Source organism: Castor canadensis, chromosome X, assembly GCF_047511655.1.
Source record: "Castor canadensis chromosome X, mCasCan1.hap1v2, whole genome shotgun sequence".
Lineage (NCBI taxonomy): Eukaryota > Metazoa > Chordata > Mammalia > Rodentia > Castoridae > Castor > Castor canadensis.
Window position 1 is genome coordinate 99,459,565 of NC_133405.1, and position 14,862 is coordinate 99,474,426.

The 14,862-nt window shown below is 43.1% G+C and overlaps 1 protein-coding gene across 3 annotated transcripts in view; it reads left to right on the plus strand.

Annotated features, from left to right (window-relative positions):
- Znf41 (zinc finger protein 41) overlaps nt 1–13,734 on the plus strand; it is a 54,220-nt gene extending 40,486 nt beyond the window's left edge. For all 3 annotated transcript variants that reach the window (XM_074062843.1, XM_074062845.1, XM_074062844.1), the window contains one exon: nt 1,187–13,734. In XM_074062843.1, the coding sequence (XP_073918944.1) occupies nt 1,187–3,237 (2,051 nt within the window). In that variant the 3' untranslated portion in view covers nt 3,238–13,734. The remainder of the gene's footprint in view (nt 1–1,186) is intronic.
- The last annotated feature ends 1,128 nt before the right edge of the window (nt 13,735–14,862 follow it).

Here is a 14,862-nt window from a genome sequence, read left to right on the forward strand (position 1 = left end):
GCCAGAACTTGCTGGAAACCTGCCCTCTCAGGTTCCAGAGAAAGCTCTGCATGGGGAGGTGTGTCACTGGAGGTGTTCTACTATACATCACCTGAGAGGGGTAATGGTATTAGGTAGTGGATACTGCTGGCCGCAGTACACTACAGGAGCTTGGAGCTAGAGAAGCTACTAGCAAAGCACAAGCTGGGTGCTGAAGAAGTCGTCCATGTATACTGTAAGAGCTGGGTGCCAAGGGGTGCATCAGGAGCCAGATGGTACAGCAACCTGCATTGCAGGATCCCAGTGCTAAACAAGCTTTCCTGGTTGGAAGACAGCTGGAGGAGCCTGCTGAGCGAGCCCCCAGAGCCACCTCCTCCTGCAGTGCCTGTCCAGCAGCCTCCACTGACACAACTTACCATCTCCTGGGGAAAATCAAATATTTAAGGAGATCCAGATTTAGTTTTGTGGAGCAGATAAGGAAGGGTGAATTTGGAGCTGAGAGGTAATAAATTGATAACTACTTATGTACTCCTCCATTTTCTGAAGTGAAATGTCAGAAATATATAATAAACTTAAATTTGTTAAATTTGGGGAGTTAGCGGTAGGTATTTTATTTCCTTTCAGAAGCATTTTCAAGCATCTGTTCAAATTCAAAAGATTGTACATTCTATTTAGAAAAGGAAGACAACTGCACAGTGTTAATAATCTCAACCTTTGTGTATTAGTTCTTTCTAGTATAACAAACTATGCCAAATAAAGTCTCAATGTGAGTGGTACCATGTCTGCTTTATAAATTCATAGCAAACGTAAACTTCCTGGGGGTGTTCTGAAATTGGAGCTAATATTGAGGATAATACGTTTTATGTATGCATAGAGGAGCAAAACAGCAAGGCAAATCTAAATGTGTATTTTCTCTTATATAAGAATTCTGAGATGAATAGGTCCAATTCAGCACGTTAACTCATGCTTGTGGGTCTTTCAGAGACTGTGTTCCAAGTCACTGCTCTGCCATTTCTTAGGGTACTGTTGTGAGCTACACCATTGATGTCGGGTCACTGTGGGGTCCAGTGGGAAGGGGGAAGAGGGAAGAGAGATTTGCCCACTGTCTTAGTTGTGCCTGGAACAATGCATTTCACTTCTGTTCACATTCTGCTCTTCACTGTTAATTGTTCTTTGTGTCATTTTCATTTTTGCCTTTTCTTTTTAGGTGAGGATATTGGGAAAACTCAACAGCAGGGAATTTCGGGACAAGTTTCATTCCACTGCGAGAGAGTTGGTCAACCCACAGGAAAACATGTATTATGTTCCATTTTAGAAGAACTATGGCAAGAACATGACCAGCTGGAGGGATGTCAGGAAAACCAGATTAGCCCGTTAAGTCATGTCAAAGTACTGATTGAGGACAGGGCCTATGGATGTCAAAACATTGAAAAAATCATTCATGTGACTAGTAAACTTGTTCCTTCAATTAAAAGACTCCATAAGTGTGACACTTTTAGAGTAAGTTTGAACCATACTTTAAACTTATATAATCATAATCAAACCACTACGGCAAAGAACCTTGATAAGCAATTTGGACATGGCAACAATTTTGCCCATAGCTCTTGCCCTACTAAGAACAATACTAACACAGGATCGACTTCCTGTGAATATGACCAATGTGAGAAGCACCTCAGCCATAAGCAAGCTGTCATCTGCCATCAAGAAATTAGTACTGGAGAGAAACTTCCTGCATGTACTGAATACATACAGGGCTTTCCCCAGAAGGTACATCCTTTTGAACATCAGAAAATTCATGTTGGAGTAAGGACCCATAAATGCAACCAAAGTGAGAAACTCTTCACCCAGAAGCCACAAAATGACATACATCAGGGTGTTCACCCAGGAGAGAAACCCCACCTTTGTACTCAGTGTGGGAAGGCCTTTACCCTCAAGTCAAACCTCATTACACATCAGAAAATTCACACTGGGAAGAAACCCTTTAAATGCAGCGAATGTGGAAAAGCCTTTTTCCAGAAATCAGATCTCTTTAGACATCTGAGAATTCACACAGGAGAAAAACCTTATGAATGCAGTGAATGTGGAAAGGGCTTCTCTCAGAATTCAGACCTGAGTATCCATCAGAGAACTCACACTGGAGAGAAACACTACGAATGTGGTGAATGTGGGAAAGCGTTCACAAGGAAATCAGCGCTGCGCATGCATCAGAGAATTCACACAGGAGAGAAACCTTATGTGTGCTCTGAATGTGGGAAGGCCTTCATCCAGAAATCACACTTCAATACGCATCAGAGGATCCACACTGGAGAGAAACCTTATCAGTGCAGTGACTGTGGGAAATCATTTATTAAGAAGTCACAACTTCATGTGCATCAACGGATCCACACAGGAGAGAAACCCTACATATGTACAGAGTGTGGCAAGGTCTTCACTCATAGGACAAACCTCACTACACACCAGAAAACTCATACTGGGGAGAAACCCTATATATGTGCAGAGTGTGGGAAGGCTTTTACTGATCAGTCGAATCTCATCAAACACCAGAAAACTCACACAGGGGAAAAACCCTATAAGTGCAATGGTTGTGGAAAGGCCTTCATATGGAAGTCCCGCCTCAAAATCCACCAGAAATCTCATATTGGAGAGAGACACTATGAATGCAAGGAATGCGGGAAGGCCTTTATCCAGAAGGCAACGCTAAATGTGCATCAGAGAATTCATACTGGAGAGAAACCCTACGTGTGTCCTGAATGTGGGAAAGCCTTCATCCAAAAATCGCATTTCATTGCACATCATAGGATTCACACTGGAGAGAAGCCTTACGGATGCAGCGACTGTGGGAAACGCTTCACTAAGAAGTCCCAGCTTCGTGTGCACCAGAAAATTCACACAGGTGAGAAGCCCTACATATGTGCTGAATGTGGAAAGGCTTTCACTGACCGGTCAAATCTCATAACACACCAGAAAATCCATACTAAGGAGAAGCCCTATAAATGCAGTGACTGTGGAAAAACCTTCACCTGGAAGTCACGCCTCAATATACATCAGAAATCCCATACTGGAGAAAGACACTATGAGTGCAGTAAGTGTGGGAAGGCCTTCATCCAGAAAGCAACACTAAGTATGCATCAGAGAATTCACACGGGAAAGAAACCTTATGATTGCACAGAATGTCAGAAGGCCTTCACTGACAGATCGAATATCATTAAACACCAGAAAATGCATGCTGGAGAAAAATGCTATAAAGCCAGTGACTGAAGCAGCCTTTGCCTGGAACTCACAACTGGTCTGTTTCAGCTAGGTCATCGTGGGGCAGGAATGGCAGATGCTGCAGCCTTCGTACGGGGGAAGCCAAATAGCCTCAGTCAAGTAGAAAGACAAGTTCCAGCCTCACCATGATTTGACACACAGTCATATGCGTAGAGAGACCCTTTATTTTTACTTATTTTTGAGGTGCTGGGGATCAAACCCAGGGCCTCATGTATACTAGGCAAGCACTTTGTCACTGAGCTACATCCTCAGCCCTTAGGGAGACCCTCTGGCTAGAGCATCTGAGCAGGAGCCATGTTTGTTTACCTGATTGATAAGGGGCTCTCAAGCTCCTGAAAACAGTAGAAATAAAGACCTAAGGTTGCTTGCCATCTCTTATGTTTCACCACTTTTTTTGGTGCTACTGAGTATTGAAGTTAGGGCCTCTGGCAAGCGCTCTACCATTTGAGCCGCACCCGGCCCTCTGTCTGACTCTCTGCAAAAGGAGCTTATAAATGCAGCACTGATTAGTTCTTCATATAGTGGGACATAAATGCACTCAATATCGGCCAAAATGGCTTCACATTTCTAGGCTGGGGAGAACAGTTTTCTTTGTCCAAACACTTGCAGTCAAAGCCAAAACTCTCTTTGGGAAAGTCAGTCTATAAGTAGAATCTGAAGTGTTTGTGATCACTGACATTTAAGACGCAACAGATTCGCATGAAAAACTCTTCTTTCTCTTCTCTTTGGGAAGCCACTATGGTATATTTTTTAAGCACAACAGAATTTTTAAACGTAAAATTTGACTTTACGGATGGGGAAAAATACATAGTTCAGCCCATGTTACAGGATCACTTATTAAAGGCTGCATATGCCTGAAGGTGACAGTTATTCCCTTATCAATGTCCTGCATGCCTTCTAACCTCTGTCCCCTAAGCTGTCATTGTAATCTCCAGCCCATAGGCTCCTTGCCCCCTTTTTAACTCTGCCCTTGTACCCTGGATTTTCAGTGCTGTCCACTGACACCTCTGCTTTCCTTGGAATTTCTGTCTGAAAAGATTCTTTGAAAACTGGATTTCAATATATAAAGTTTTGTTTTTCTTTCTATTTTGTTAGGCTGTATTCATTTTCTACATGCACATTAAGGGTGGCTTTGTGTAGATAGCTATGGGTGGGGATGTTGCATTGTGGTTACTTATTCTAAGATGCAGTTTTTATAGTTGGGTAACAGAAGAACTTCTCTACAAAGAAGTTCTTTTTTAAAGAATTGATTTATAAACACTTTCTCATTTAAACGTTTTCCCCAATACTCATGAGAGAAAAGGCTTTCTTTCTCGCATGCAATTTTATTTTACTTTATTTTAAAATCTTTTGTGTGTATGTGGTGCTGGGGATGGAACCCAGGGCCTCAAATATGCTTGGCAAGCACTCTGTCACTGAGCTACATCGCCAGTTCTAAACTCTTTTCATTCAAATATAATGCACACAGCAGATACGCATGTCATGAGCAGGCTCCGTGCATCACAGACTGAGCATGCTCAGATCCTGAGACAGAACAGGACAGCACCCCAGAAGCCCTCCCTGCACTCCCAGGATCCCCCTGCCTCCACGCCAAGGGTAAGTGCTATCCACACTGCGACAACACGGGTTCATTTCACCTGTTTTGTAGTTTATATAAATTGAGTCAATTCTATTTCATAAAATCAGTGATAGAATCTTTATTGTCTTTCTTCTGTCATTTACATTATGAACGTGAGATAACTCATTGTCACCATGTATCCCATTGCTGCTGCAGCTTGGGGCTAGGAACAGTGCTGCTTTCTACTGGGAACATGGGTACGTAAGGTAGAGATGCAGGAGTTGAACTGGCGGGCCATAGTGTATCCTTATGTTCAACTTTATAAAACCAGTTTTCCAAAGTGGCTGTACTAATACGCACTCCCACCAACACAGTAAATGAGTTCTCGTTACACCACATCTTTGCCAACATTTAGTATTTTGCATCTTTTTTGCTGTAGCAATTATGGTGGGGGTATGGTGGTATCTTGGTGCAGCTTGAGTTTTTATTTCTTTGTCCTCCGACCATTGTAGTATCTCCCTGGGACAAACAGATCAGTTCTGACTGAGACCTAAGACCCAGGCATGTTCCTCCGATGGCTACACCATTTTACATTTGCACCATTGATGAAGGAGGGTTTTAGTTTCTCCATATCATTACCAACGCTTGGGGTTTGGTTTTATTTTATTATTATTTTTTGTGGCGCTGGGGTTTGAACTCAGAGCCTCACGCTTGCTAGGCAGGTGCTCTACCGCTTGAGCCACATCCCCAGCCCTTTTTTGTTTTACTAATTTTTTGGGATAGGCTCGCGTCTGTCTCGACCTCTGTCCTCCTGCCTATGCCTCCTGAGTGGCCAGGCTGACATGCTCATGCCACCATGTCTGACTTATTGGTCATGATGAGGTCTCTCTAACTTTTTGCTCCAGCTGGCCTTGAACCATGATCCTCCTTATCTCTGCCACCCAAATAGCTGGGATTACAGACATGAGCCACCAACCTAGCTCAACTCTTGTTTTACCTGTATTTTTAAATATCTTTTCAAATCTTTAATGTCCTCTGTCTATTATTAATTGGGTTTTTTGCTTTCTTACTATTGATCACTGAGAGGTGTTTGTGTGTGTGTGTGGTGCTGGGATGGAACCCAGGGCCTTGAACGTGCTGGGCAGGTGCTCTACCGCTTGAGCCATGTCTCAGCCCTTTAATTTTTGAGATAACTTTCCCTGGGCTGGCCTTAAACTCGTGTCACTTCTTGCCTCTGCCTCCTGAATAGCTGGAATTACAGGAGTGTACTACTGTACCTGGCTGAGAGTTCTTTATATATTCTTGGTATAAGTCCATTATCACCCCATTAATCTTGCAAAGATTTTCTCTCATCTCTGGGTTATCTCTTCATTCTGTCAACACTGTCTTTTGAGGAACGGAGCTACTTATTTTGATGGAGTTGAATTTTTCAATTTGTTCTTTTATGGATTGAGCTTTTGGCATTGATGCTAAGAAGCCTTTGCCTACCAAAGGTCATGAAAGGATATTTTCCCTGTGTTCTCTTCTAGAAGTTTTTGCAGTTTTAGGTTGTATGGCCCATGATCCATTCTGAGTTAATGTTCACATGTGCTGTGGAGATGAGTCCAAGTTCTTTTTGTCTGTTTGTTTTATTTTGGATATGAATATCAAAATGTTTCCACAGCATTTGTTTAAAAGTATTATCCTTTCTCAATATTTTGAGAATATTTTGTCAAAAATTGCTTTTACTAAACTGGGTGTGTGCCACACAACTATAATCCCAGCATAGGAGGCTGAGGTAGGAGAGTTACAAGTTCCAGGCCAACCTGGACTATATCGCAAGACCCTGTCTCACAAAAAAGTCACTTTTCCAGAGATAGATCTTCTGGAATGGTGAAGTCAGGAGCTCATCCTATCTCCTCCCCCAAACGACTGTAAAACTGGAAAAGCAGTTGCCAAAAACAAGCATTGTAGAACACTCTAGAAATTCACCAACGTCAGATCTAATTGGAAAGAGCTTATTGACAGAAAAACCAGCAAACTTTGGTGAGAATGGCAGAGTGTGGCATTTAAACTTGGAGCTGCTTCCCTCCCAAGCTCTATGGCATGCTAGCTGCATCAGTCAGCTTTTGGTTGTGGTGACCAAATACCTTGGAGAAGCAACTTAAAGGAGGAAAGGTTGATTTTGGCTCATGGTTTCATGGGTTTCAGTACGTGCTCATGTGGCCCCATGGCTTGGGCCTGTGACTAGGTAGCACATCATGGACACAGGAGCATGTGGTGGCAGAAGCTGCTCACTTCATGGCAGCCAGGAAACAGAGAAAGGAAAGGATAGTGCCCCAATGTCCCCTTCAAGGGCACATTCTGCTAGGTTCAGTGAGGCTGAAGGGAGCTGACCTGACATGGGGCACCACGGGAAAGCTCCATGTCCAGGGATGTTGTCACAGACATTGCAAGTGTGGTAGCCAGTGTTTGGGGAGGGCCAAACGCACAGCTTCCTGAGGCTTCAGTGTTGTTTGGGTAGGTAGCACACCAGCCAGACAAACACTGGACAAGGAAGTATGGAAACTGAGGCAGCAAAATAGAGCATGGGGAGATGCTCCACATTTCGGGATGTGGAAGGTATGCGTGACCACAAGAGAGGGCCTGCTGTTGGCTCATCTCTGGTTAATACAAGACCTGTACAAGAAGTGAGTGCTAGCACAGACTCACAAACAACTTAAATGTGTGCCCAAGCTCACACACATGCTCCCCTGTGGAAGCCATAGCAATTCAAGGTGTAGACATACAACTTCTGACCAATCACTAGCTGACACTAAACTAGGCTGACCTACCAACGACCCCAACACAACTGGGTATAAAAATGAAAAGAATTGTTTAAAAACTGAGACATCACCCCCCCCCACACACACACACATGCACACACAAATTGTGGGCCTCTAGGGAAAGGGGAAAACAGTTACCAGAAACTTCTCTGAGAATGCCTGTGTGTTACATTTAATAGATACAGACTTCAAACCAGCTATTATAAATTTGTTCAAAGAATTAAAGGAAAGTGTGATGACAATGAATCACCAAATAGACAATATAAGTAAAGGGATTAAACACTTTTTTCTTTTTTCTATTTTTTTGGGGGGTGGAGGGTACTGGGATTTGAACTCAGAGTCTCATGCTTGCTAGGCAGGTGCTCTACCAGTTGAACCATGCCTCCAGTCTTTTTTGCTTTAGTTATTTTTCAGATGGGGTCATGCATTTTTACCTGAGAACAGCCTTGGATTATGATCCTCCTACCTGTGCTCCCAAGTAGCTAAGATTATAGACATAGGCCACCATTCTTGGCTTATTGGTTGAGATGGGGTTCACTAACTTTTTTTTTGGCCTGGTGTAGCCTCAAACCCCAATCTTCCTGATCTCTGCCTCCCAAGTAGCTGGGATTACAGACATGAACCACCTGGCTTTTTTTCTTTAAAACACAAAATAGTAACTCTTACCTTGTAAAGTACAATATATGAAATGTAGATTTCACAAGACGATTGACAGCAGATTTAAATCAGCAGGAGAAAGAACCGGCAAACTTGAAACTAGATTATCCTGGTCAAAGAACAGACAGAATAAAAAACGGAGAAAAAAAAGTCTTTGAGGTCTGAGGATACCATCAGTCATACTAACAACCACAGAGAGGAAGGGAAAAGTGAAAGGGGGCCAAATGATTTTGGAGAAATAATAGCCAAAATACTTTGTAAATCTGAAGCTAGCCAAGCATGGTGATACACACCTGTAATCCCAGCAATCAGGAGGCTGAGGCAGGAGCATTGTGAGTTCAAGGTCAGCCTGGGCTACATAATATCACCCTGTCTCAGAAAGAATAAAAAAAGAAAGAAAAAAACCATGAATCTACACCCAGTGCCCTCTCTGGATCACAAAGGTAGATCTTGGTGTTGCTTTGCCACATGTGCCATTTGTCTTTGATCATTCTTCCCCTTGGGAGAGCAAGAAGGAGAGAATGCAGACTGAGTGGTTAAAAAAATGAGTCCAGAAGCTAAGATGTAGCTTAGTGGTAGAATGCTTGCCTAGCATGAGCAAGGCCCTGGGTTTCATCCCTGAACAGTGAAAAAAGTAAAATAAAATACAAAATAAAATGTTGAAAGAAAAAAAACTATCACCCAATAATTCTGTATCCAGAAAAACTTTAACAATGTAGGTAAAATAAAATTCTCACTGGGCATTGGTGGCTCACTTTTGTAATCCCCAGCTACTCAGGAGGCAGAGATAGGAGGATCTTGGTTCGAAGCTAGCCCTGGGCAAAAAGTTCATGAGACCCTATCTCAAAAATACCCATCACAAAATTATCTGGTGGAGTGGCTCAAGGTGTAGGCCCTGAGTTCAAACCCCAGTACCTCAGAAATAAAGCCATTCTCATAAGAACAAAGGCAAAGATGATTCATTGCTATGTCATCTGCCTTTCAGGAAATAACATTAGAAGGTAACTCAAGTCCACACAAAGAACGTGGGTAAAGGGAAGTACACATGTAATTTAAGAAACAGTAAAATGAATTTTTCCTCTTTTTAAAAAACTAATTTAAAAGACAACTATGTAAGACAATGACTGTGAAATGACTATTGGACTTACATAAAGATGTAATACAATGGTGCAAGGGAAGGGGAGGGAGGAATCAGTACTGGAGAGAAGTTTCTAGACACTATTAGAATCCAGGTTTTTTTTCAAGTCATGATACATACTGTAATCCCCAGTGCAACAACTGTACATCTGTGTGTTTATGTGTGTAATCAAAAGAGGAATTAAATTATACATTATTAAATATCAGTTTGACAGAAAAAAGAAGAGGAACCAAAAAGATATGGGACTTAGGGGAAAAACATGAAAATGGCAGATGTAAATTGAACCATGTCAACAATTATATTGTAAGCAAGTGTGCTAAATGGTCCGATCAAAATACAGGGTCATGCTTATGTGTAGCTCAGTGGTGATATGCTTGCCTCGCACAAGAGGCCCTGGGTTTGATCCCAGCACTGAAAAAAATGGCAGACACTGTCAGATTAGGACAAAGATAGGGTACCACTATATGCTGTCTCCAAAGGGGACACTGTAAGGTGGCTCTCGCCTGTAATCCCAGCTACTCAGGAGGCAGAGATTGGGTGGACATGATTCAAGGCCAGCCTGGGCAAAAAGTTAGAGAGACCCCCATCTTAACCAATAGCTGAGTGTGGTGGTGCACATCTGTCATCCCAGTTATGCAGAAAGCATAAATAGGATGAGTCCAGTCCAGGCCAAACCAGGAAAAAATGTAAGACCCTATCTCAAAAATAACTAAATCAATAAAGGACTGAGGGGATGGCTCAAGTGGTATAGCACCTGCCTAGCAGGTATTAGACTCTGAGTTCAACCCCTGTACCACCAAAAAAAAGGAGCACACTTTAGAATCAATGTTACAAACACTGGAATTAAAATGATAGAAAAATCTAGCATGTGAAGAAAGCCACAGTGGCTATGCAAAATTTATGGCAAAATAGATTTTTGGATGAAAATTGTTACTAAACCACAAAGGGTTATTTTTATAATGATACAATGGGTAATTCATCAGAGAGAGAAAAAAGTTTTTGTGACAGGGTCTGGCTGTGTAGCCAAAGCAGGCCTTGAACTCAAGATCCTCCTGCCTCAGCCTCCCAAGTGCTGGGATTACAGACATGCATTACAACACCTACCTTCCACTAGAGAAATAATTTTTAAAATTATATGTGTATAGACCTCTTAACAATGGAGCCACAACACACATGAAACAAAACTGATAGAAATGAAGAGACAAATTCACAATAACAGGTGGGAGAATTCAATGGCTTAGTCTCAGGAATCGATAGAACTCGTTATAAAATCAGCAGAGATACAGAAGATTTGAACAACACAAGTAAGCAACCTAACTGACATCTGTAGAATACTTCACCCAACAGAAGAATACTTACTGTTTTCAAGTGTGCATAGAACCTTCTCCAGGATAGAGCTAGACAATAAAACATGTCTCAAAAAGTTTAAAGGACTTACATCCTACAAAATATGGGTTTTTTCACTATAACTAGAAATGAACAAGAGAAAGAAATTGGGTGAATCCATTGGGAAATTAAACAACACATTTCAAAATAAGCCGTGAATCCAGAAGAAGTCACAGGAGAAATGAGAAAGTATTTTGAACAGCGTGAAAATGAAACTATCGCATACCAAAATTTAAGACATTCAAATAAACTGGTGCTTAAAGGGAGATTTATGGCTATGCAGTGAGTTCAAGTCCAGCCTGGGCTACTGTAGCAGGGAGGAGGGCCAAAAAAAAAAAAGCAAGTCTGTGTTCTGATAATGTAGCAGGGGGGAAGGGATGGCACAGCAGAGATAAAACCTAAAAATCTAAACGTGAAAAAGGTCACATAGACATGCAACCATAGATGGGTTAAACCTTGCCTTTTGCCTCTGTAACCTGCTTGCAAGGATATATAAGGTGAAACCCCTTTGTTCTTGGGGCTCAACTTTTGGATGTCAATCTGCTGAACCACTGCTGGCACGCTAATAAATATTGGTTCCTGAAAAGCCTTGGTGTCCTGTGTCTATGTGCGAGATTCCCTTAACACTACAAGCAAGACCCTGCCTCAAAAAAATTATAATGGCCAGGCACTGGTGGCTCACAAATATAATCTTAGCTGATCAGGAGGTAGAAATCAGGAGGATCGAGGTTTAATGCCAGTCCTGAGACCCCATCTCGAAAAAATTCATCACAAAGAAAGGGCTAGTGGAGTGGCTCAAGTGGCAGAGTGCCCACCTAGCAAGCATGAGGCCCTGAATTCAAACCCAGCGCCACCAAAACAAATTATAATGATTAAAATGGAAATTATTGCAATAATGATAAAGAAAATAAGTGAAAGCATCTGAGAGTAATATCACAGAGCAGAGAAAGGAGGAAGCCACATGTGGCTCCTGCTGTCACAGCCACTGCAATACAGTGAGAGATTGACAGGAACTGGGCGACTCTGCCTTGCTGAGGAAAAACAGCTAAACAAGGGCAGAAGAGCGCCTAAGAAGCAAGACACAAGAGTGACGCCATTGTAACGTGTTCTGATACATGTCATGACTGAGTAGGGTTACACCAGAGTGGCAAGTCTGCTCCACATTCAAAGGTCAGTCAGTGCAGTTCCCCATCCTGGGGGGCTGTTCCCGGGCACTGTAGTCCTTCATCACCATCTGTCACACCTAAGTGCATGCCATCACCCCACTGGAGACTCTCTGGGCAAGGACATGACCTTTTGAGACCTCAGAACTGTCTTTCCAGTTATGAACCAAGGTGGACAGTGATGAAAGCGAGCAGCAGTTCTGTTGAAGAATGGTCTGTTTGGGGCTCGGTGCAAAGGAAGAAGTGCACATGCTGACGCAGAGACAGGTGAGAATTGGGAAGGCAGCCCAATCACAGTAACACTGGCAACGTGGAAAATGCCTGCATGGCCAACGCTTTCCCTTGAAGGCTTTGAAGTACCACCACTTGTGAAGATATGGTTGACGTGTGGTTCAGGGCTGTGGACAGCACTTAGTAACAGTGGAGGAAAATGTAGAGTCAGAAAATGAAGAGGAGGAGGATGTGAAATACTTAAGCATCTCTGGAAAACCATTTGCCCCTAGGAATTATAGTAAAATTCCACAGAAGCAAAACTTGCTTGGTGTGGTGGTTCATGCCTGTAATCCCAGAACTCTGGAGGATGAGGCAGAAGGATGGAGAGTTTAAGGCCAGCCTGAGCTACATAATGAGACCCTGTCTCAAACAAAAGGACCATGAAGGAAGGAAGAAATGGAAGGAACTAGTTGTGTGTGGTAGTGCATGCTTGTAATCCCAGCTACAAAGGAGGCAGAAGTAGAAGGATCCAATGTCTCTGTCATTTTGGTGTTCACATATATTGTCTCTTATCATTCAATTTGGTATCTTTGTGGTTTGGGGTATGACCCAGTGATTTTCAACTGAAAGCTGAACATCTAAGATATGCTAAGACTTTGGATCTTATTTAAGCCTTAAGCCCCCCCCCCCATTTTCTTTTTTGTTTGTTTTTGATTTTTGAGATAGGATCTCACTATCTGTTCAATCTGGTCCCAAATTCCTGGCCCAATGTCTCAGCCTTCGAGTAGCTCTGGGAGCACAGGTGTGCTCCACTGCTCCCGGCTTAAACCTTCCTTTTAGCTGGCTTTTTCTGACAGGCAGGAAAGGCGAAGAAAGTGCAGACTTGCTAATCCCAGGGGACAAATTCAGGATCTCCACTCAGCCTCTGTTGAGAACAGAGGGGGTGCCTCCCTGCTTCTGTTTGCCTGGGCCTCCATTGACACTTTCCTGTGGGGAGGGGTTGCAGGGCCTTCTTACTGGTCTCCACAGGCCTCCAAAGGCACCATCGTGTGAGGAGGAGGGAGGTGCCTTGGTACTGCCATGTGTGACAGCAGGTCCAGGCTCTCCATGTGGTCTCTATGGCACCGTAAAGGGGAGGACTTGTTACCATCCAGTGGGGGCAAAGTCCCAGCTTTCTAGTCAGACTTTTCTGACAGAGTTTGGTCAGACCTTATAGCCTATCAAGAGTAAAAACAGGGCCAATGGAGTGGCTCAAGTGGTAGAGTGCCTGCCTAGCCAGCGTGAGGCCCTGAGTTCAAGTCCTAGTACTGCCAAAAAAGAAAAAAGAAAAAGAGTAAAAATAAAAGCTCCTACTTGGCGCTTGTGGTATGGGTGGGTGTTGGGATGCATTTTTCCATACTGTTTGCTTGCAATAAAGCAACTATTTTCTAAAAGTGTACTGTCTTTCTGGGCTGCATGCTCCCTGGTCTTTGATTAGAGAGAACACTTTTGTTGGGTTTTTTTTACTTTTTGGCTGGAACCTATCGGCATTTACAGATCTCCAGTTTCTCCAGCATGTAGTCTGTAATAAATGAAGTGAATAGAAAACCCACAGAATGCACTGTCGCATCTTCTTTTGGATGCTGGGGTCTCTGTTCGGTCTACCTTCTTTACTTCACCTTTCAGAGTTGTTGTGGATCTTAAATGGCCACAGAAAGCTCAGTGCTGAAGGCTTGGTCCCCATGCAGGTCAGAGGTGGGCCGTTAGAGAGTGAGTACATGATGAAGGCTGTGAGCTCATGAATGGATTCATAACTTAATGGGCTCTTGGGAGGTGGTGAAAATTTTAGGAGATGGGCCGAGCTGGAGGAAGTAGGTCATTAAAGAGGATGCTTTGTTCTCTCTCTCTCCCTCCCCTTCCTCGCTCTCTTCTTCTCCCTCTCCTCCCCCTTCTCTCCCTCTCTCTTCCACTCCCTCTCCCTCTTTCTCTCCCCCTCCCTCTCTGTCCCATCCCCTTCCCCTCCTTTCTCTCCTCTTTCCCCCTCTCCTTCTCCCTTCCCCTCCCTTGCCCCATGTGGACTGCCAAGGAATGTTCTCCAGTAGGTGAAAATAAATAAATATGTTTACCTGGTATTTTCAGTGTAAAAAAATTCCATAGACAGGAACTTGTAAATTGGATTGTCAATGAGAGACACACCCACTAGTATTAAAAACGGACATTTGTCACCAGCAGCCATCCCTGGGTTTGTACTGAGGGAAGGGGCATTTACAAATATAGATCCTGGCAGTGAATGGCCATCTGTCACGGGTATTGCTGTGGTGTGTGCCAAATTACAGCTAATAGAGATGAAGGTGCCATCCTTTTCATGTCCCTTCCAGTGAAGGATGGCAGCTGTGTGAGGGAGAGTGACTGCTTATAAAAGGACCATAACATGTTTTGTATTGGTTATTGGGGATCCCTTAGTTGTTAAGAAGCCCTGTTCTTTTTATATTTGTCTACTAGAATGGATGATATTGTATGTGTATTTTAGTCTGTATAAATGTTAACTGTCTTGTCTTCTGCCCTTTGTAATGCTCGTGTAAGAGCATACGGTTCTGCCTATTGGTAGGTAGTTGTAGGAGGAAGGCTTTTATTTCTGTTATAGTGTATGTATTGTTATTTGGGTGTCTCTCAACTATTGCTTATGCTGCTCTAGCTGCAGAGGTAAGGGAGGCC